Here is a 23518-nt window from a genome sequence, read left to right on the forward strand (position 1 = left end):
GCGGTGACCGCGGTTGCGGGAGTTTGGAGACAGCCCTTAAGCTGGACGGGGTGACGGAGCCAGGTGTTCGTTGCTAGACGCTCACTCTGCCCGTCCCGAGGAGGGCGCTCTGGAGGGAGGCCAGAGGGAGAGGCGGCAGGTGTTCGGGTACCTGTGTGTTGTCCCCGACGTTGGAAGCCTTACCTCAGCGTGTCCCCTGTGGTGGCTGTCGATACCCCTGGACTCGGTCTGCTCTGTGTATTGGCCAGGTCACCCAGTCCTAGTGCTAAAAGCTTTGTTCGGTAAGACGCACGGTCCATTGTCCTGTATGCGTAGGAGCAGCGGTGGAGCTGTTTTTGCTCATGTTTGTACCCAGCTGTTTGTCACGGTCATTATGTGTATAGCACTGGATTCGGCATTACAGGAGAATAAAAAGGAGACGGACTTTAATGTGCAGGACATGTGTGTATGTAACAACGTTGGAAACGAGTACGTCTCCTAGGAGGGGCTGTTTGCGACTGTGGAGTAACCGCTCGGGCTTTCTCTGGGGGCATCTGGGGAAAGCTGTGCAGGATGGTTTCAGCTTGGGGAATTCCGTGGAGGAGGAGAGTTATGGACGGTGTCTGTAAGGAAGAAAGACCCATGCTCTCATGATAGGTGGAAAGAATGACAAACATCATGCTCAGAGCCCAAGAAAGCACATTTCGAGGAAAGGAACTGTTGGCTGTAGGAGAAAAGGAAACCCAGGCCCTGGCTCACGGTTCAGAGTTCTGTCTGTGCGTGGCAGTATGGCATCTTGGAAAACTTTCCAGATATTCTTAAGCACCTTATTAAAAAATAAAGCAGCTCTTACTTCTTAGTAAAAATCCCATTCAAGGGTGAGAGCAAATAGTTGGGGGCTCAAGTCAGTGTGTCTCTTTGGCGCTGTGTAATGGAAAGGGGCTTGGCAGGTTCGTGTTTCTAGGACGAGTTTGATGGGCTTCTTATAAGAGCCTGTGTGCACATACAGAGCCCATCCTTGGGCAGACGGGGGTGTGTGGGAGGAGGAAGTGTGTTGCACAGAGAATCTTGACAGCGGACACTCACCTTTGTGGCTGTCACCGTCACTGCTGCGGCCGAGCCCAGCCAAGCTCCACAGGGCTCCTGGGCAAGCTCGACCCGTTAGCCTGCACGGACGACAGGGGACCCCCTGGCTCAGCTGCGCGTGCCCTCACACTCATCCACCGCCTCTACTTGAGTGTTTGCAATGCTGCTTCTCACCTTGCATGTCAGCTGCACGTCGTGGGACAGCCTCGCTGTCACGGAGCAGTCTGGAGACGAGCACACTGAATCTGGAGCCTGGAGACGAATGCAAGCAAAGAGGCTAGAAACAAGAGCATTTCCTGTTGCTCAAGAGGAAAGAGCCTTTCTGTAGCCTTTACTGGTTTTTGAGGGCTGAATGTGAGCAAACAGGGAAAGCTGTCATTTATAAGGTACTCAACTATACTAGTTTCTCGTTGGTGCTGTACAAATGACCACAAACTTCATGGCTTAAAAGAACACAAGCTCATTATCTTACAGTTCTGGAGGTCAGAAGTCTGAAATGGGCTGAAATTAAGGTGTCAGCCTGGCCAGTCCTTTCTGGAGGCTCTAGAGGAGAATCGTTTTCTGGCCTTTTCCAGCTTCTAGAGGCCACCTGCACTCCTTGGCTCAGGGCCCCTTCCTCTGTCATCAAAGCCAGCAGCATAGCATCTTCCGTTCTCTGACCTCTGCTTTGTTGCCTCCTTGCCTTCTCTTGTCTCGCAAAGACCTGTGTGATTACGTGGGGCCCTCCCTGATAACCCAGGATCATCTGCCATCCCAGATCCTTAACCCCATCACACCTGCCAAGTCCCTTTTGCCAAGTAAGGAAACATATTCATAGGATCCAGGAATTAGGATGTGAACATCTTTGGAGGGTCACTATCATCAACCTATAAGTAAGAAGTTTGAAAGAAGATAGGGGAAATTAGGTATATCTGTGAAGTCTCTTGAAATGTAGCATTGGTAGGGGTGGGATGTAGCCTCAAACTCCATCAACTATAAGGGGTTAAGTTGTTTACAGTAGCGTGAAAGAGATTATCCCAGAGCAAAACTTGCATTTTTAAAAAATTTTATTTATTTAATTTATTTATTTATGGCTGCGTTGGGTCTTCGTTGCTGTGCGCGGGCTTTCTCTAACTGCAGCGAGCGGGGGCTGCTCTTCGTTGCGGTGCTCGGGCTTCTCATTGCGGTGGCTTCTCTTGTTGCGGAGCGCGGGCTCTAGGCGCATGGGCTTTCAGTAGTTGTGGCACGTGGGCTCCGTAGTTGTGGCTCGTGGGCTCAGTTGCTCTGCGGCACGTGGGATCTTCCTGGACCAGGGCTCGAATCCGTGTCCCCTGCGTTGGCAGGCGGATTCTTAACCACTGTGCCACCAGGGAAGTCCAAAACTTGCATTTTTATGTGTATTTTTTGCCTATGCTAATTGTGCTATAAAATACAACCATTTGACGTACTCATTTGTTTTTGTTTTCATTTTGGAAACAGATTCCCAGCAGGAAAAACAGCCTTGTTGCTGCCCCGTCTGCAGCATCTAGTAAAATAAAAGTGCCAGCCCCTCAGCCCGTAGTGAAGAAAGACAAACGGCAAAACTCTTCCAGGTTTAGCGCCAGCAATAATAGAGAACTTCAAAAACTACCATCTTTAAAAGGTAATTTTTATTATTCATCTTTCAAAAGTTAAAGTTTGCCCATTTAGGGGGAAGGAGTAACCTTTTGATAGTTTGCTAGTTTCTTGTACCTTTGCTGTGTTTAAATGCTGTAGGGTTATTTTTTTCTTCTTTATTCAGTTTTTTTAGATTGAATGTCACTAACTTAACCAACTAATATTTCAAATTCCGGAGCTATTTAAGATAAAAATGTGATCATGAGTACCTTACAGGTACAAAACACTTTAAAAAAAACACACACGCAGAGGAAAGACTTTAAATCTTTTCCTGTTAATTGTAATTAAGCTAGCCAATTTTCTTTTAAGTAATTCTCCTCTTTCATTTGTCTTAGAACTCCAGAAATTCAGAAAGGAGTAACTACAAGTAGAGTAATTGTAAAAACTGTGGTAGAAGCTCTTCCTTATTCTGGTGTTGGGGACGTGAGGACTCTGCGATAGTCCTTTATGGACTTTCTCCTTATCAGTCATTTGGGGAGCACCTCTACCCAGGGCTTCCTACTTGAGACTAGTCAGGGAACAGTGCTCTTTGCTTCAAACTCCCCCCAAACAGCACAGCCACCCCTTTCCGTCTGAGGGTGTTCAGCCCCTAAAAGTGCTCCGCTAGGAGATTTTGAAATACATAAAACCTTATTGAGGAAGTAGGGTAAGGACCCCAAAGTCAAATGTGAACCTCTGAACACTTTTATGTTTACTAAAATATAAGACTAGTGTAGTGAAACATCAAACAATTTTCATACCTTAAATTCAAAGCAGTGGGTCTTCTACAGTTAATTTTCATCGTGTATGAACTTGGAGCAGGAAGCTTGTCATCTCTACAGGTGCATTCCAGCGCCTTCCGCACTGCAGGGCAGAGAGCCAGAGCTCAGTGCAGGTGTCCGGGATTGCTGGACAGGGGGAGGGGTAGATGGAGAGAGGGAGGGGTGGAGGGATGGAGTAGTGGATAGAGGGGGGGATTTATGGATTCATGGATGCATTTCTGGCCCCTCACTTGCTAGGAATCCAGGCTCTCCTCTCGCTGCATTTTACAGAGCTTGTATCTGGCTTACAGTTGGTTTAGCTTTGTAGTAGATAACATGCCTACTAGGTCATTTTTGAGGAGTCTCCCCCTCCCAGATAGTCGATACCTTTCTGATGCTATTTATTCATTCATCAGATAACTGTGTGGAACACCTGGAAACCGGCCCTGCTCTAGGTTCGGGGGGACCACGTCAAACAAAACCAAGGGCCTGCTCTGCTGGGGCCAGCACCCTCCCCCACCGGCCTGCTGTCACTCCTCCCCAGTGCCCTGAGGAGGCCCAGCCGGAACACTCAGATGTCTGGGGTGGAAAAGGCTTCCCGTAGCTATTGCTGAGCCTTCGGGGTCCAGGCCCTGTCCCTAGTGCCCCTCAGGGGTGTGCGCTGCCAGGCCGAGCCTGTGCCTTCACTGTGCCCGGAAGGAGCACACCCACACATGCAGAGTTTCACACTGGTCAAGGCGTGCCCCTCACTGGCCTCGTTTGGTGCATCTTTCTTGGCTGTTGCAAAATATTAGTGCCTCTGTATGCGTGTTAAAGTAATTTTGTCTGGTTCAGAAAAAAAAAGGAATTGATTGGAATTACATTAAAGATATATTAACTGGGGAAAGATTCATGTTTTTATGATACTCTTTTTCCATCTAGGAACCCGGTGCATCACCTCCATTTTTCGGGTCTTGTTTTCTGACTTTTTACAAGGTTTTATGATTTTCTTGGGATTCTTTACCTTTGCATTAAATTTATTCCTAAGTGCTTTATAGTTTTTGTCACTCTCGTCATGGGGTTATATTTTTTTCATTTCTACTTCTAGTTAGTTCTTACCAATCTAATGAAATGCTGTTGGTTTTTTAAATATTTTCTTATTCTGTCACCTTATCAAATTTTCTTATTGATCTTAGTAATTTTTTACTAGCATCTGCATATGTAGTCCTGTCATTTGTAACTAGATACTTTTATCTCTCTTCCAATATTTATACCAACACATACTGGTTGTTTTAATTTTATTATGCCGTTAGCTAGGACCACTAACACAGAGATAACAGAGGTGAGAGCAGGCCTCCCTGTTACCTCCCATTTTGGTGAAAGGCTTCAGCATTTCCTCGTTTCATGAAATGGCCCTTGGTTTCTGGTAAATCGCCTTCACCCAGCCTGCTGCTTCTCCGTGGTTCACATTTGCATGGCTCTTACCAGTACCACCCTGGCTGGTTGGTCTTGTGCTAGCACTGCTGCTGAATTTTATCAGGTGCCATATGATTTTTCTCCTTAAGATGTTAATTTAATAATTGCTGTGTTGATAGATTTTCTGGTTTTGAGCTATCCTTGCATTACTGAGATAAACCTCAATATTGTCGCAGTATATTATAACTTTTCTACGTGCTGGGTTCAGTTTATTAATTTTCTCTGCTTTCATATATACTGTGTGAAGCTGGGCCATAGTTTTCTTCCTTTTTTGTACTACTGTATTTTGTCAAATCTAAAATGTGTTGATACTGGCACTTCGTGATCTTTCCTGAGGATGGTCTGTACATTTTTATGCCACTCTCTCGTGCTGCCACCTGATGACAGGGATTGTAAAATGCACCCGATTTTAGCAAAAATCAAAAGTGGAATAACAGATGTATCTTACAGTACATGACATAGGGTGAAAAGGTTGCTTTAGAACTCAGCTGGACCTAGTGCTTTGCTCAGTGATAAATCTGCAGATTCCTTCCACGTTACGTCAGTTTAGAGTAGGTCACGTATTGACTGGTACACTGTGTTCTTTAACAAATCTTTTAATTTCTTTTACCTGTGTGGTGGTGATGTCTCCTTATGAGTTCATTTATTCTTTTGATTATTTTGTTTTCAATATATTTCACCTCCACTTTTATCTTAATTACTTATCCTGTTTTATTTTATTGTTTTCCTCATTTATTAAGTTAAATACAGAGTTCATTTAAAGCCATGTATTCCTCTGAGTATAATTTCAGCTCTAGCCATAGATTTTCTTTTCTTTTTTTTTTCCAAATCATAGCCTTTTTTTTCCTTAATTAATAGCTATTTTATTTATTTATTTATTTTATTTATTTTTGGCTGTGTTGGGTCTTCGTTTCGTGCGAGGGCTTTCTCTAGTTGCAGCAAGCGGGGGCCACTCTTCATCGCGGTGCGCAGGCCTTTCACTATCGCGGCCCCTCCTGTTGCGGGGCACAGGCTCCAGACGCACAGGCTCAGCAGTTGTGGCTCATGGGCCCAGTTGCTCCGCGGCATGTGGGATCTTCCCAGACCAGGGTTCGAACCCGTGTCCCCTGCATTAGCAGGCAGATTCTCAACCACTGCGCCACCAGGGAAGCCCATAGCCTTTTTTTAAGAGTTTTATTGAGGCATAATTTACATACTGTAAAATTCACTAACTGTAATTGGAAATTTTGATTATTTCAATAAACATGTAGAGTTGTGCATCCATTACCACAATACAGTTTTAGAATATTTCCATCACCCATCCAAAAAATTACCTTATGCCCATTTGCCATCAATTCCCACCCCTATCCCCAGCTCCAGGCAACCACTGATCAGTTTTCTGCCTCTAAATTTGCCTTTTCAGGACATTTCACATAAATGAAATCGGCAATATGTAGTCTTTTACATCTGACTCTTAATATAATGTTTTTGAGGTTCATCTACTTTGAGTAGTTTGTTTCTTTTTAATGCTGAATAATATTCTCTATTATATGAATATCCCACATTTTATTTATACGTTCAACAATTGATGGATATTTGAGTTGTTTTTTTAGCTATTACATATAACGCTGCTCTGAACATTTGAATACAAGTCTTTGTTTGAACATATATTTTCATCTTTCTTGGGTAGATACCTAGGAGTGGAACTGCTGGCTTGTGGGGTAAGTTTATGTTTAGCTTTTTTAAAAAACTGCTGAACTGTCTTTCAGACCATTTTAAGTTCCCACCAGCAATGTATGGGGTTCCAATGTATCCACATTCTTGCTAACACTTGTTATCGTCTTTTTGATTATAGTCTTTCTTACGGGTGTGTACTGGTATCTATCTCCTTATGGTTTTAATTTGCATTTCCCTACTGGCTACAGATATTAAGCATCTTTTCATGTACCTGTTAGCCATTTGTACATGTTTTTTTTTTTTTTGGCCACGCTGCATGGCGTGCGGGATTCAAGTTCCCCAACCAGAGATCGAACCCGTGCCCCCTGCGGTGGAAGCGTGGAGTCTTAACCACTGGACCACCAGGGAAGTCCCTGTATATCTTTTTTGATGAAATGTCTATCAGATCTTTTGCCTATTTTTAAATTGCCTATCTTCTTATTGCCGAATTATGGCAATTCTTTATGTAATCTGGATATGAGTCCTTTATCAGGTATATTATTTACAAATATTTTCTCCCAGTTTGTGTCTTGACTTTTTACACTCTTTAATAGTGTCTTTGAAGCCCCAAAATTTTGAATTTTGATGAGGTCCAATTTATCACATTTTTTCTTTTATACATCTTGCTTTTGATGTTGTATCCAAGAACTCTTTGCCTAACTAAAGGTCACAAAGTTTTTTTTCCTGTGTTTTCTTCTAGAAGTTTTCTAGTTTTAGTTCTTATATTTAGGTCTGCGATCCATTTCAAGTTAATTTTTTGTGTAATGTGAGGTAGAAGTCTAAATTCATCTTTTTTGCACATGGATATCCAGTTGTCCCAGCACCATTTGTTGCAGAAGCTGTTTTTTCATGGAGTTTCCTTGGTATCCTTATCAAAAACCATTGACCATAAATGTAAAGTTTAATTTCTGGACTCTCAGTTTTGTCACATCAATCTATATGCCTGTTTTATGCCAGTACCACACTATCTCATTGTGGTATCTCACTGTTGTTTTAATTTGCACTTCTGTTATGAGGTCAGGTGCTTTTACAAATGTTTATTGTCCCTTTTCCATTGGACTGCCATTTTCTTAATTTTTTTTAAAGAGTTTTTATTCTGGATATGAACTCTCTGTTGGTTATATATGTGTTGCAAATACTTTGTTCCACTATAGTTTGGCTTTCATTTTAGCCATTATGGTGAGCCAGTTTCGAAGTTAACTGATGATGAATAAAGTTAAACATCTCTTTGTAGGTTTATTGTCTGCTCAGATATATTATTTTGTGAAGTTCCGGTTTACGTCTTTGGGCCCTTCTTTCTACTAGGTTGTAAGATTTTTTTAAAAACAGATTTGTAGGAGTTCAGATATAGGTCCTTTGTAGATATGGGAATTGCACATTTTCTTCTACTCTGTATCTTGAATTTTCACTCTCAAAGGCGTTAGCACTTTGAGAGTACTTTGATCTGTTTAATATATCTTTGCTTTCCACAGAGTAGTGAAGATGTTATCTTATGTCTTTTTTCCTAAAACTTTCTTTGACCTTTTGCACTGGACTGTACAGTCTATGTAGAGTTAAGTTTTGTGTCTGCTGTGACGCTAGAGGTCACAATTCCTTTCCCATGTGGCTCTCCGTCTGGCACAGCACCCTTGTCGAAAAGGTCACTCTTCACTCATTGTGGTGTTATCTTTGTTATAAATAAAGTACCATCACTGTGCGGACCCGTTTCTGGGCTCTGTTTTGTTCCCCTGGCTGCCTGAGCTGTGCCAGGAGAACACTAACACACCCTAGGAGGTCTTGGTGTCTGGTAGTGTAAGTCCTTCAGCTTTTTCTTCAGAATTGCCTTGGCTCTTTTCATTTCTGTATAGGTTTTAGAATCAGTCATTTGTCCAAGAATTCCCACCTTTTAGTGGGGAATGGTATTTCAAGACCACAGTCTGGGTGCTAGGATTCTCGTTGCTATTGGAATGGTCACTGTTTACAGGACTTTTTAGTGGACCAAATTAGAAAATAGGTTTTTTCAGGATATAGTACGTCAGGAGTTCATACTGATATTTTCCATTCAAATGCAGGCTTGTAGGCATTTATTTAACTTCTGTCTTGTATCTCCTTTTTTGTCACACTGAGATTTTTGGTTCTCAAGGACATCAGTGATAATAAATAGGACTTAAATACCAGATAATTATTCATTTACTTTATCTGACATTATACACAGTGTATTTTCAGAAAAATAATACCAACATTGTGACCAATATGACGACTGAAAGGTTAAAATTTTTGCATCTTTTCATTTCCTTCCCCCTCCCTCTTTTTTATAGTTTTACTCTGTCTTCATTGTCAGAGCACATAGTCATGACAAACTGTATTCTCTCCCTCCCATCCCTGTTTACACTAGTTCTCCACGGGAATATACCGCTGACGCTCACCTCCAGTCTCTGTGCTGATTCTTCACATTATTTTGGTGTGAAGCTTCCTCTCTAGGAGACTTTTATTTCAGACTTCAAAGAATGTCTGGATAGAAAGTCCTCGGTTCATGTTTTCTTTTCATGAGTATCTTAAGGATGTTCCTCCACTTCCTTCTGTAATAAAGCATTGCTGTCAGACTCTGATGTCAGTTTAATTTTCTTTATCTTACAAGTTACTTGGTCTGTTTGCTTTGATGCCTAAACAGGTTTTTTTCTTCTTTAAAGTCCAGTAATTTCAGAATATATCAATCTGGGTTGACTTTCCCACATACATGCTATGTTCTTTAAATATGTAGTACCAAATCTCTTTTTCTTGGATTATTATTTTGAGGATTTGTTCTGTTCCCTTGCTTTCGTTTACTCCTGTGGAGACTCCTATTGTATAAATATTGAATCTTCTTTGCCTGTTTTTATATTTGTTGTCTCCCTCTGGGTTTTTATCATTCCTTTTTGATTTAATTTTTTTCTCTTTTTTATGTACTATTCCCTGTAAGGCATTTTATGTTGTGCTTATTTGCTCTTGTATTCTTTTCAGTTACTCTTCATTTCTGAAATTATTTTTTCTTTTCTTTTTTAATTCTTTACAGAGTTATTACCTATTTCTGAGTTTTTCTATTAATATTCATGTAGTCCTTTGACACATTATGCTATTCCTTTAATGTCTTTTGTCTCATCTTGAAATATTAGGCTGTAGTTTTTAATGTCTTTGTGGGATGTCTCCCTGTCATGCTATTACTGCTGCGAAGGTGTCGTTTAGTTCCTTTTCGCTTTTTCCTTATAAGAACTCCATGTAGGACTTGACTTTGATCCCTCCTGATGCTCGTGTGTGTGTGAAATTAGAGAAGAGGAGCTTGGGCTCTAGAGCTCTAGCTTCGGTTATTTTTGTGAAACTTTCTAAAATGTGGTGGCTTACCTCCTGAGTGCCCTGATTTGGTTCTCTTCCCCTGCTGATATTTGGACCTTCTTTTTCCATTTCCTCTCCTGCCCCTCTGCTGTTAAGTCTGGATTCTCTTCCCAGCAGTTTCTCACCAGTGTGACCTAGTTCTGGAAGGAAGCTACGGCTGCTGAATTGTGAGGGTTCCCGGGGCCCCTTCAGTCTTGGCTGCGGACTGCTTGCCCTCATCCCTTGTGGGGTACAGACCCCTTCTGCTTTCAGCCACTGTTCTCAGGTGGGTTCAGCTGGCTCTCTGGTTGTCTCAGAGTTCTCAGCTCCAGAGGACACCCGTTGTTCCTCTCTGCCGTCTTCCCCCAGACACTGATAGCACACGAGCCTGTGGCTGCCGGTGGGCTCTCCCATGTGCTCACGTGACTGTGGGGACACATTTTCACCTAATTTTGTTGTAGATGTTGGCTATGGGTATTTGATTTTGCCTTCTTGGTTGCACTGTATGATTTTATGCAAGAATTTGGGGTGGTTAAAAAAACTCTGCCACAATTTTTTCAAAATATATAAAACTTGGAAGCAGCCAAGATGTCCTTCAGTAGGTGGATGGATAAACAAACCGTGATACATCCAAAATATGGCATATTATTCAGCAATAAAAAGAAATGAGCTACCAGGCCATGAAAAGACATGGAGGAACCTTAAATGCATATTACTAAATGAAAAAAGCCAATCTGAAAAGGCTGCATCCTGTATTATTCTAACTATATGACATTCTGGAAAAGGCAGTGGAGACAATAAAAAGATCAGTGGTTGCCAGTGGTTGGGAGAATGGGGGGATGAATGGACAGAGCACAGGAGATTTTTAGGACAGTGCAACTCTCCATATGTTACCGTAATGGTGAATACATGGCATTTTACATTTGTCAAAACCCACAGAATGCACAAAGTGAACCGTAATGTAAACTGTGGTCTTTAGTTAATAGTAACATATCAGTATTGGCTCATCAGTTGTAAGAAATGTGCCCCATTATTGCAAGATGTTAATAATAGGAGGAACTAGGGGAGGGTGGAGAGGGGTATGGGAACTCTGTACTTTACATTCAGCTTTTCTGTAAACCTAATAATTAAAGTCTGTTAATTTAAAAAATGGTTGCCAGAGGCAGGGGTGGGGAGGTAGGCGAAATGGCTGAAGGAAGTCAAATGGTACAAACTTCCAGTTAAAATAAGTAAGTCATGGGGATGTAATGCACAGCATGGTGACTGTAGTTAATAATACTGTATTGAATATTTGAAAGCCGCTAAGAGAATAGATCTTCAAAGTTCCCATCACAAGAAAAAAAAATTTTGTAACTGTGTATGGTGACGGATGTTAACTATTAACTAGACTTATTGTGGTGATCATTTTGCAGTATATACAAATGTCAAATCATTATGTTGTACACCTGAAACTTATATAATGTTTTATGTCAATCATACCTCAGAAAAGGAGGGCTGCCACTGCCATCTCTTTGGACTCCTCCATCGTTGGGTATCTGAATTCCAACCTTTTTAAGTCCTCCATAACAGTATTACTGTTTTATTCTGTTGATGACCATTTAGATTTATCTACTTATTTATCATTTTATTCTTCATTCCTTTTTGCATCTCAGACTTTCCATCGGAGGTCAAAACCTTGTTTGAATACATCATTTAGAATTTTCTTTAATAAGAGTCTGCTGGTGGCAAACTGTTTATCTGGAAAATGTCTTCATTTGCCCTCATTCTTGAAAGATAATCGCTGAATATCTAATTGTAGATTTTTGTGTTCCTGCAGTACGTTGAAGATAAATATTTCATTGCCTTTTGACTTACATTAGTATTGAGAAGCCAAATTCATTCTTTTTTTTTTTTTAATTTATTTTAGTTATTTATTTTTGGCTGTGTTGGGTCTTCTTTGCTGCGCGCAGGCTTTCCTCTAGTTGCGGCGAGCTGGGGCTACTCTTCGTTGGGTGTGCGGGCTTCTCATTGCGGTGGCTTCTCTTGTTGCACAGCAGAGGCTCTAGGCGCGTGGACTTCAGTAGTTGTGACGTGCGGGCTCAGTAGTTGTGGCTCGCGGGCTCTAGAGCACAGGCTCAGTAGTTGTGGCGCACGGGCTTAGTTGCTCCGCGGCATGTGGGATCTTCCCGGAACAGGGCTCGAACCCGTGTCCCCTGCATTGGCAGGTGGATTCTTAACCACTGTGCCACCAGGGAAGTCCCCAAATTCATTCTTTTTGAAAGTATTTGTGATTTCTGGCCACTTTTCTGATTTTGACTATGACATTGATTTTTTTTCAGTGATTCCACTGCCAGGGGTCCAAGTATAGATGTCTTTTTTATCAGTCTTTTTTGCCATTCACTTTGAATCTGTGGGTTGTTATATTTCCTCAGTTGTAGAAAGTTCTCAGCCATTATTTCTTCAGTTGTTATCTCTGTATTAGTTTCCTTTTTTTAACCCCTTTGGCTCTAATCAGATGTGTATTGGAATCTTTCATTTACTATCTTTCTTTAAGGTTATATTTTTCAACCTTTTTGTGACTTACTGTGCTATATTCTTTTTTGTTTTTTACATCTTTTTTTTTAAAATGGGGTTTTTCCTTTTTTTTTTTCCCCTTGGTTGCATTGGGTCTTCGTTGCTGCACATGGGCTTTCTCTAGTTGCGGCAAGCGGGGGCTACTCTTCGTTGCAGTGCGTGGGTTTCTCATTGCAGTGGCTTCTCTTGTTGCGGAGCACGGGCTCTAGGTGCGCGGGCTTCAGTAGTTGTGGCATACAGGCTTAGTTGCTCCGTGGCATGTGGGATCTTCCCGGAGCAGGGCTCGAACCCGTGTCCCCTGCATTGGCAGGCAGATTCTTAACCACTGCGCCACCAGGGAAGTCCCCCCTTTTTTTTTTTCATCTTTATTGGAGTATAATCGCTTTACAATGTTGTGTTAGTTTCTGCTGTACAACAAAGTGATTCAGCTATACGTATACATATATCCCCATATCTCCTCCCTCTTGAACCTCCCTCCTACCCTCCCTATCCCACCCCTTTAGGTGGTCACAGAGCATTGAGCTGATCTCCCAGTGCTATGCAGCAGCTTCCCACTAGCCATCCATCTTACATTTGGTAGTGTATATACATCAGTGCTACTCTCTCACTTCTTCCCCGCTTCCCCTTCCCCCTGCCTCGTGTCCTCAAGTCCATTCTCTACGTCTGCGTCTTTATTCCTGCCCTGCCACTAGGTTCATCAGTGCCATTGTTTTAGATTCCATATATATGCGTTAGCATACGGTATTTGTTTTTCTCTTTCTGACTTACTTCACTCTGTATGACAGACTCTAGGTCCATCCACCTCACTACACATGCTATATTCCTGATCAGAGTTTCATGTTATCCATGGTGAAGGACCAGTTTTCTTTTTAATTTTCAACCCACCATGGACTAGTACTTTCATAAAATAGAGGAAAAATAAGTTACTAGAAAAATGAAATATAAAATACAGCCACAAAGTTTTAAATTTCAGATATTCTTTTTTTCATTTATGGAAGTTCTATTTTTAATCTGCTCTGTGACTTTTTATTTTTTTATTTTTTTTATTTTTTTAATTTATTTATTTTATTTTTGGCTGTGCTGGGTCTTCGGTTCGTGCGAGGGCTTTCTCCAGTTGCGGCAAGTGGGGGCCACTCTTCATCGCGGTGCGGGGACCGCTCTTCATCGCGGTGCGCGGGCCTTTCACTATCGCGGCCCCTCCCGTTGCGGGGCACAGGCTCCAGACGCGCAGGCTCAGTAGCCGTGGCTCACGGGCCCAGCCGCTCCACGGCATGTGGGATCTTCCCAGACCAGGGCTCGAACCCGTGTCCCCTGCATTAGCAGGCAGATTCTCAACCACTGCGCCACCAGGGAAGCCCTGCTCTGTGACTTTTTAAAAATATTTTCCTATTGCCTTGCAGAAACCATCAAATTTGTCATTTCTTTTAGTCAGCACAGCTGCTTTATAGTCTGTGTGAGATATTACCAACATCTGAAGTCCTTGTCACATTTTGCTCATGATGTCTTATTTGCTTGTGTACCTATTTTTTAGTGTATGCTGGTCACTGTACTCAAATATTTGAAATAAATTGAAACCTAGGATAAAAGTATCTTCTTCAGCAGGGATTTGTTTTTGCTTCTGCCAGACACCTGGGGTCACTACTAGTCTGAGAGTGCCATAAACCGCAGCACTAGTTTATGACTTGTTAAATTAGCCAAGATGATTGTCCTGTAAAGTATCCCCCTTATTCCCAGTAGTTCCTGAAAATGGAAACCTTTTTTGGATAGAATATATCAGGGGTGATGCTGTGTAACTCAGGAGATAGTTCCTTTATTGTGAGAGATGCATACTGTCTGGTGACTAGCAAAAGTGATGCTGGATTTTACCACTGTATTATAGTAGGGTGGTGACCGATTGAGCTCTCCATTGTACAATACTTCCCTTTGCGATTCAAAAGTACTAGTGATAATCTACAAGGTATATTTTGGCACCCTGCCAGTGTCTGTTCCCCATCAACCATATGCTAATGCTTTAAACACCACTTGATAATCCTTGCCTGAGTCAATAGTTTCTCTAGAGATTTCAACGTTTAATCTGGCATTCTTCTAAAAGCAGAGCTATTTCTTGCCAAATAGAGCTATTTGGTTATCTTGACATACAGCTCCTATTGGAAAGTGAGGGTAAGCTTAATTCTTTGCCTTTTCAGTTGCAAGTTTCCCTCAAATGGTGAAAACTAAATGTTTTTTTGGCTTTCTCTTTTTTGAATATCATTATGTGTTTCATTGACGTCAGTGTGTTTGAATCTACTAAAATCATACTTCTCTTTTTTTTAAGATTTTATTTATTTATTTATTTATGGCTGCGTTGGGCCTTCGTTGCTGCGTGCAGGCTTTCCCTAGTTGTGGAGAACGGGGCTACTCTTCGTTGTGGTGCGCGGGCTTCTCATTACAGTGGCTTCTCTTGTTGCGGAGCACGGGCTCTAGGCGCACGGGCTTCAGTAGTTGTGGCACGCAGGCTCAGTAGTTGTGGCTCGCGGGCTCTAGAGTGCAGGCTCAGTAGTTGTGGTACATGGGCTTAGTTGCTCTGCGGCATGCGGGATCTTCCTGGACCAGGGCTTGAACCCATGTCCCCTGCATCAGCAGGCGGGTTCTTAACCACTGCGCCACCACGGAAGCCCCCATACTCTTTTTTATGTGCAGATGCATAATTTTAACCATTGTGTGATATTTGGACTAGCTGCTGTGTATTTTTTGGCATGGCCTCATTTATTTTTGTTTCCTTGATTTCTGACACAGTAAGATGTCCCCGCAGGCTTGTTTGTACCTTCCCTGCCCCAGACTTGCAATCAGCCATTTTTCAATGAACCCTGATTCCTTTCAGTGGGGAATGATATTAGAGACCAAAATCAGGGTACTAGGGGGTGCTCACTGCTACTGGACTGCTGTTGCTTTTAGGTACTGGTACTTTTCGTGGAGAGAGCGAGAACATAAACATATATTCTAGAATATATATATATATATTTTTTTAGTTGTGCATTCATAACATTGTAGTGTTCTCACTTGTTTCTTGAATCTTCATAGTTTTATCTCTTACACTGAAAATCTTTATTTCTAATTTCATTGATGTAATTATTGCTATATCATATTAAAATGATTGACAACAATAATGATATTATTACAAACAGTAGGAACTTTGAATTCGCTCATTTCATTGCAAAAAAAAAGCTGTTGGTATATATTTGTTGTGATTCCATTAAATTTTTAAAATGTCCAGAGAGGATTGGCATCTTTAGGATGTTCAAATCCCCTTTCTAAGAGTGTAGTGTGTAGTTGTTCAAGGCCACTTTCATTTCCTTTAGGGGTGTTTTTAAGTTTCCCTCATGTGGGTTTTGCACATTTCTTAGTAAGTGTGTGCCCAGATATTTCATTATTGGTGCTATTATTGTAAATGGGATCTCCTCTCCCATTATGTCTTCTAAATAATTGTTAATTGTTTATATGGAGGTTGTTGATTTCTGCATCTTGCTTTCACCTCCTGCTTCCTTCCTGAATTATCTTATTGTTTGCACTAGTTTTTCAGCTGATTTTTTGGGATGTTTTCAGGTATCTAATGAGATCTGTATGTAAAAGCAATCTCACCTCTTTGTTTCTAAATCTTATACCTTTAGTGTCTTTCTCCTGAGTTGACTGAAAATTCCAGTAAGATGTTATGTGTGGTGGTGTGAGCAGGCATATTTGTCTTGTTCCTGACTTTAATGGAAATAGGAGCATGATTTAAACACCGTTTATTATTCCCGTGGTTTTCAGCTGCTGTAAACCGTACTTTAATGTAAATCTTTTGTTGTTCACACTTTTGAACCTTTCCTTAAGCTGGAATCAAGGAAGGGAAGTACTGATCAAAAGCCACGCATTTTCAAGAACCCTTTAGAGGTGCTGTCCAGAGAGGTTGCAGCATGAACACTTCTGCCCAGAGCGCAGGAGGTGCCTGTCTGTCCCATTGCACCTTGCTAGTACTGAGGCCATTTAAATGCTTAAGTCATTCGTTAAGTGGAAAATAGTATTTCCTGTTTTTATTTTTTTAACGTTGAGGCTGAATGTAGTCTTCAGGCCCTGTTCGTTCAAAGATTTCTCTGAGTTAGTCCTTTCTTTTAATATTTTCGGTCTGGAAGGTAGAAGTGTTAAATGAAGAGACTGATTTTTTTAGGTGACTAATGAATCATGGACTTTGTTTCTTGAGGCTATTCTCCTTGTTTTAGGAAAGAAAGGCCTAGGGAGGAGTCAAAGTTATGATGAAACAACTAGGGCCTAATGTTAACTGGAGACCCTGGGGCAGAAATTTAGAATTGCTAAGTGTTAGGCCATTTGGGAAAGAAGTTGTTACATTATTGTTGGGAGAACTTACCTGAATTTTTAAAAATTGGCTTTTGAATGGCAGTTAAAAATTTATATGTCTTGCCCTCCTTTTGTGAAAATACAATACTTCAACCTCATTCAAAGCAGTTTATTTTCTGATACAATTCAAAGTCTCGCCATACAAGTGATCATTTTTTACTGCTTAAAAATGAATTAGCATCTGTTTAGAGGAACTTTACCTCTTGCCCATTAATTGAAGAATAAAAATGGAATGTGAGAAGTTACCATAGTGCCTGCTCTAATTCTCATGGGTTCAGAAACTCAGCTTTCATCAGTCTTGCTTCTGCCACATGTTTGATTCTGTGTCTTCTCTTGACTGCCCACAATAATGGGAGGAAACTTTCAGCTTGGGGAGGCAGGTGCCAGTTCACAGCAAATATTTACTGACCACCTGGGTTGTCTGGAGCGTGGGGAGGTAGTCAGGACCGTGACAGTGACAGTGACCAGAGGTGGCCCTTGCTCTTAGGGAGGCCGCAGACCCAGACCCAGACCCAGACCCTTGTTGTGGGGGTAGCTGGGGAGCAGAGGTGCCGTGGATGCTGCTCTGTGAACAGCTGAGAGCTGGTCTCACATCAGCCGGAGCCCAACCTCGAGCCACAGCCTGGCCCCAGGGCGCCCCCCGGTCCACTCTCATCAGGCCACGGACGTGGCTTTTACTCCAGGGTCGGTCTCAGGTCTCTGCCTGTCATACCCTGCAAGCCCCTTCTGGGAAGAACCCAGGGAGTTGATTTCAACTGGCAGCTGTAATCTGACATTTAATGTCTAGCTCAGGCCTTCCCCAGACCTCACCTGGATTTCTCCCGGCACCTTACATCACCCACAGATGCACACACTTTGCTTGCGTGCCCTTGCCCACCGTACAGGCCCTCCAGGCCTGGGTTTCTCCCACGCCCTGCTGGCTCTGCCTCCTCCAGTGTTTCCTGAGCCACTCTGGCTCAAGCCTGCCTTATCCTTTTTCCTAAATTGTGGTAAAATATACATAGCATAACATTTATCACTTTAACCATTCGCAAGTGTACAACTCAGTGGCATTAAATAGATTCACATTCAGTGTGCCCATCACCACTGTCTATTCATCGTCCCCAACAAAAGCTCTGTGCCTGTTAATACCTCCCTCTTCCCCTCCCCCAGCCCCTGGCACCCACCATTCTACTTCCTGTCTCTGTGATTTTGACTCCTCTAGGGACCTCCTATGAGTGGAATCATACGGAATTTTCTTCCTAATTTTTAAGGCTGCGTAACATTCCACCGTGTGGATGGAGCACCATTTATCTGTTCATCGTGATGGACACGGGCTGCAGAGCACACCACACGCTGCTCTGTCTAAACTGTCACTGAGGGCAGAGGCTGTTTTGGTGCCCAGTCTAGCATCTGCCATGGATCCCCGAGACACAGGTTTGCTGAAGGAATGAAAAGCCCTCTGGGCCCGTCTGCCTGTCCTTCCCACATCCTTCCACTTTCTCAGAACTGTTTTGGGGCTGGAACCCCTCCCAGGCTCACGGCTCCCTGCGCCTCAGGTTCTTCTTTGTGAAGTGAGGTTTGTTGCTAATAGTCAACACGAAAGCACTTTGGTGTGTCACGTGTGCTCTGTGTACTTTGTGTGGGTTTCCTACCTTCTCAGAACAAGGAAGGGGGTGAGGACTTGCTTTGGCTTTAAAGGTTTTCCAGCCTAACTGTGGCAAGAACAAAAATAAGCAAAGGTCTCCCAACAGTGCACTCGGGGCAGATTTTACACCATCTACTCCGCTCGCCTCCGCTGGCCTTTCCTGGGATAAGCCTGTCCACCCTTTTAAACCACTCGCAGGACTCGCTCAAATCAACAGGGCAGCAGGCGCCTGTCCCTTTGACCTTGCTGTTGGCAAGCAGAAGTGCCCTGGCAACCTTTGAACACAGCTGAATGCTAGGTATCTTTGATCTGCCTAAGGAAGAAGTCTATTTTAAACTGTAAGCAAAGCCAAATTTTTTAGGTTAGATATCCTACCCAACAAAATGTACATCACCCATGCCCGTGTAGTTTCCGGTTAAGTGTCTGCTCTGCCAGCAGTGTCAGTGCCTTGCAGTTATGGCACCACAACTCTCTAGGCTCAAGACACAACCTTCTTTTAATGAAAGAAACTGTAAACCTTCTTCACTAAAATATGAGCATACTTAATTTTCCCATAAAATTGCCCGCGGAGATGAAAATTAAAACCTTCAGCTGAATTTAGAAATGAAAATGTGAAAGTTTTATTCAAAAATGCTACCTACAAATGGCAGTTTGTTTTTAAATAACCCAAATAAAGTGACAGAGGAAGCAGAGAATAAAGAATAACTCCTTTTCAACCTTCATCTTTGTGCAGCACAGAGATGCTTGTGTTTGCGTCCTTGACGGGCGGACGCACTGAGAGCTGTGGTCTGTCTGCCCACTTTCGGTTCTGGAAGGAGCTCTGCACTGAGCCCAGAAAGGCGCCTTTCCTCCGAGTTAGCTCAAGCCCTTCAGAGCGGCAGGAAGGTTGTCATGGGAGAGTCCAGAAGCGTGGCTGGAGGGTGCCATGGGGGGCATGAGGGATGGGCACAGACAGCAGTGGAGGGTGTGGTGGGAGCCTGGATGGGGGCTCTGCATGCAGGGGGCGGGATGTGTCGTTCTCCAGGTGGTTAGATGGCGCACCCCTCTTGGTTACGCGCTGCGGGGACGAGGTATAAAGAGTGGTGAGGGAGTTGTGCAGGATCAGAATTGGGTGTTACTGCTTGATTCGGCCCTTCATTCAGTCAGTTTGATGGAACGCCTGCTGTGTGCCGGGCACTGTCCTGAGGCTGACGGGGAAGAGACCTGTGGCCCAGAGAGGGGAGAGGAAGACTTCCCAGAGGGGTTAGTCCAAGCAGAGACCCCGTCAGTGGCTCTGCGGCACCCTCACACTGCAGCCCCGGGGTCGAGACCCTGCTCTTCAAGTGCTACAGTGTCCACTGCTTCCAGCACCTTCCCTATAATGGCTGGAGCGACGTGCGGTGGGATCCTCCCTCAGTGGCAGCTGCACCCTCCTGAGCTCCCCACTCCATCGGTGACGTTTGTGCCTCCTTACAGCCACGGTGGTGGGGTGATCACAGACAGCCCCTTTACAGGTGAGGAAAGAAGAACCAGCCTGGGGTTCCTGAGGGCGGGCGGCCTCTCCCTGAGTAGGCAGTGAAGACTTACGCCCAGGCCAGTAATGGGGCTGCACGTGAGCCTCTTCCGGTGTGTTTGCTGAGTCCTTGTTTCATCCGTGAGGAAAGTACTCTGGCGGCTAATTGAACCTCGAGAGCTTAGATGAGCCTATTGATTCAGTGCAAACTTGCAGTAAAAATTTAAGGAGCCCGTAATGGATTCTTCAAGACAGGGAGTCAACATCCTGTAATTTGTTGGTTCAGTTTGTCATGCCTAGTTTAGGCTAATTTTTGTTTGTGTGTTTTTACCTACTTGATCTCATTTATGCATCACCATAAATCGTTTGCATCCTATTTCCTGCGTTCCCATCACAGCCCTTTCTCTGTTCTTAGCCTGTGCCTGAGCGGCAGCATTCACTAAGGGATTCTCTCTGCTGTGACTTAATCTACGTGTCTTTTTTTAAATTGTTCCTTTTTTTTTTTTTTTAATTTTATTTATTTATTTATTTATTTTTGGCTGTGTTGGGTCTTCGTTTCTGTGCGAGGGCTCTCTCTAGCTGCGGCAAGTGGGGGCCGCTCTTCATCGCGGTGCGCGGGCCTCTCACCATTGCGGCCTCTCCTGTTGCGGAGCACAGGCTCCAGACGCGCAGGCTCAGTAGTTGTGGCTCATGGGCCTAGTTGCTCCGCGGCATGTGGGATCTTCCCAGACCAGGGCCCGAACCCGCGTCCCCTGCATTGGCAGGCAGACTCTCAACCACTGCGCCACCAGGGAAGCCCTAAATTGTTACTTTTAATTTTCATCAAAGTATTGTGTGCTTATTTTAGCAATACTGAACAATATAGAGAAGTTTCAGAAAGAAGAACTACCCATAACCATAATACTCCACGGTGACTGCTGTTGATATTTTGAGAGTGTTCTTTTTTATGATCATACTATTTCTGAAAAATTATACATTGCCCTTCTCATGTATATTTTTACTTTACAAATTCATAAATATTTTTCATGGATGTGTAATATTTCACTGTGTGGGATAATCCCTTTGACGTTAAGGTCGTTTCTGGTATTTTAGAATCATAAATAAAAATGTGATGCTCTCAAAAAGAATAAAATACTTAGAATTAACATAGGAGGTGAAAGACTTGTATGCGGAAAACTACAAAACATTGCTGAAAGACATTAAAGAAGACACCAGTAAATGGAAAGCCAATGTGTGTTCGTGGATTGGAAGACTTAATATCATTAAAACATCAGTACTGCCCAAAGAGATCTTCAGATTCAATACAATCTCTGTCAAAATCCTAACAGTGTTTTTTTCCAGAGATAGAAAAATTCATCCAAAAATTCACATGGAATCTCCAGGGACCCTGGATAACCAAAGCAATCTTGGAAAAGAAGAACAAAATTCTTACATTTCCTGATTTCAAAACTTACTGCAAAGCTGCAGTAATCAAATCAGTGTGGTACTGGCATAAAGACAAACACATACACCAATAGAGTAGAAGAGAGCCAAGAAATAAACCATCACAGGTATGGTCAAATGGTTTTCAACAAGGGTGCCACCCACTCTAGGAAAAGGACAGTCTGTTCAGCAAATGGTGCTGGAAAAAATGGATATCCACATGCAAAAGAATGAACTTGGACCCTTATTTTACACCAAACACAAAAATTAACTCAAAGTGGATCAAAGACCTTATAGGAAAACATAGAGGAAAAGCTTCATGATGTTAGATTTATCAATGATTTTTTAGCTATGACACCAAAGCACAGGCATGAAAAGCAAAAGTAGATAAATTCAACCACATCAAAATGTAAAACTTCTGTGCAGCAAAGGACACAATCAACAAAGTGAAAAGGCAACCCACAAAATGGGAAGAACTGTTCAGAGATCATCTATCTGATAAGGGATTAATGTCCAGAATTTATAAAGGATTCCTACAGCTCAACAAGAAAACAAGCTGTTTAAAAAAATGTGCAAAGGGGGACTTCCCTGGTGGCGCAGTGTTTAAGAATCCGCCTGCCAAATCCGCCTGCCAATGCAGGGGACACGGGTTTGAGCCCTGGTCTGGGAAGATCCCACATGCCGTGGAGCAACTAAGCCCATGCGCCACAACTACTGAGCCTGCGCTCTAGAGCCCGCAGGCCACAACTACTGAGCCCGCGTGCCTAGAGCCCATGCTCCACAACAAGAGAAGCCACCACAATGAGAAGCCGGCGCACCGCGACTAAGAGTAGCCCCTGCTCGCCGCAACCAGAGAAAGCCCGCGGGCAGCAATGAAGACCCAACACAGCCAAAAATTAATTAATTAATTAAAATAATAATAATCCGCCTGCTAGTGCAGGGGACACGGATTTGATCCCTGGTCCAGGAAGATCCCACATGCCACAGAGCAACTAAGCCCATGAGCCACAACTCCTGAGCCCGTGTGCTGCAACTGCTGAAGCCCACGCGCCTAGAGCCCGTGCTCAGCAACAAGGGAAACTACTGCAATGAGAAGGCCATGCACCGCAACGAAGAGTAGCCCCTCACCACAGCTAGAGAAAGGCCCGCACGCAGCAACGAAGACCCAACGCAGCCAAAAAAAAAAAAAAATGTGCAAAGGACTTGAATAGACATTTCTCCAAAGAAGATACACAAATGGACAATAAGCACATGAAAACATGATTAACATCACTAATCATTAGGAAAATGCAAATCAAAACCACAGTGAGATACCACTTAACACCCACTAGGATGGCTCCTATCGAAAAACAGAAAATAGCAAGTGTTGGTAAATAGCAAGTGTTGGTGAGGATGTGGAGAAATTGGAACCCTTGTGCACTGCTGGTGGGAATGTAAAATGATGCTGCCACTATGGAAAACAGCATGGCAGTTCCTCAAAAAACTAAAAATAGAATTACCATACTTTGCACTTTTGGGAATATACCCAAAAGAATTGGAAGCAGAGACTTAAATAGATATTTATATACCCATATTACAGCAGCATTATTCACAATAGCCAAAAGGCAGAAATGGCCCAAGTGTCTATCAAGGGATGGATAGAACAAAATGTGGTATATCCCTATAATAGAGTATTATCCAGTCTTAAAAAGGGAAGAAATTCTGACACATGCTACTACGTGGCTGAACCTTAAGGACACTTACACTGAGTGAAGTAATTCAGTCACAGAAGGACAAAAACTGCATGATTCCATTTATATCAGGTACCCAGAGAAGTCACATTCATAGAGACAGAAAGTAGAATGGTGGTGGCTAGGGGCTGAGAGGAAGAGGATGGGGAGGAAGCGTTTAATGGGGACAGATTGCCTGTTTCGCAAGATGAAACGAGTTCTGAGGATGGATGGTGGTTATGGTAGCACAACAACGTGAATGTACTTATGCCACTTAGAGCTAGCTGTACACTGAAAAATGATGAAGATGGTAAATTTTATATTACGTAAACTTTAGCACAGTTTTTTAAATAAATATTTTTTAAAATGTGATGCTCACTCATGGCTACTGCGTTTTTGGAATGGACTCCAAAAGTTAAATTACAGA

At 42.9% G+C, this 23518-nt stretch overlaps 1 protein-coding gene and 1 long non-coding RNA gene across 8 annotated transcripts in view; one reads left to right on the forward strand and one right to left on the reverse strand.

Moving 5' to 3' along the window:
* Positions 1–23518, forward strand: part of PPP2R5C (protein phosphatase 2 regulatory subunit B'gamma) — a 133406-nt gene that overhangs the window by 12480 nt on the left and 97408 nt on the right. For all 6 annotated transcript variants that reach the window (XM_059915005.1, XM_059915007.1, XM_059915009.1 and 3 more), the window contains one exon: positions 2524–2686. In XM_059915005.1, the coding sequence (XP_059770988.1) occupies positions 2524–2686 (163 nt within the window). The remainder of the gene's footprint in view (positions 1–2523; positions 2687–23518) is intronic.
* Positions 1–23518, reverse strand: part of LOC132359993 (uncharacterized) — a 35171-nt gene that overhangs the window by 8096 nt on the left and 3557 nt on the right. Inside the window, exons 2-4 of one of the 2 annotated variants that reach the window (XR_009500999.1) lie at positions 3441–3543; positions 1066–1317; positions 184–385 (exon numbers count right to left, since the gene is read on the reverse strand). This is a non-coding gene — a long non-coding RNA (uncharacterized LOC132359993). Of the gene's footprint in view, positions 1–183; positions 386–1065; positions 1318–3440; positions 3588–23518 lie in introns of both variants that reach the window. The other variant, XR_009501000.1, reaches the window with a different exon arrangement.

The sequence above is a fragment of the Balaenoptera ricei genome, chromosome 2 (assembly GCF_028023285.1).
Source record: "Balaenoptera ricei isolate mBalRic1 chromosome 2, mBalRic1.hap2, whole genome shotgun sequence".
NCBI lineage: Eukaryota > Metazoa > Chordata > Mammalia > Artiodactyla > Balaenopteridae > Balaenoptera > Balaenoptera ricei.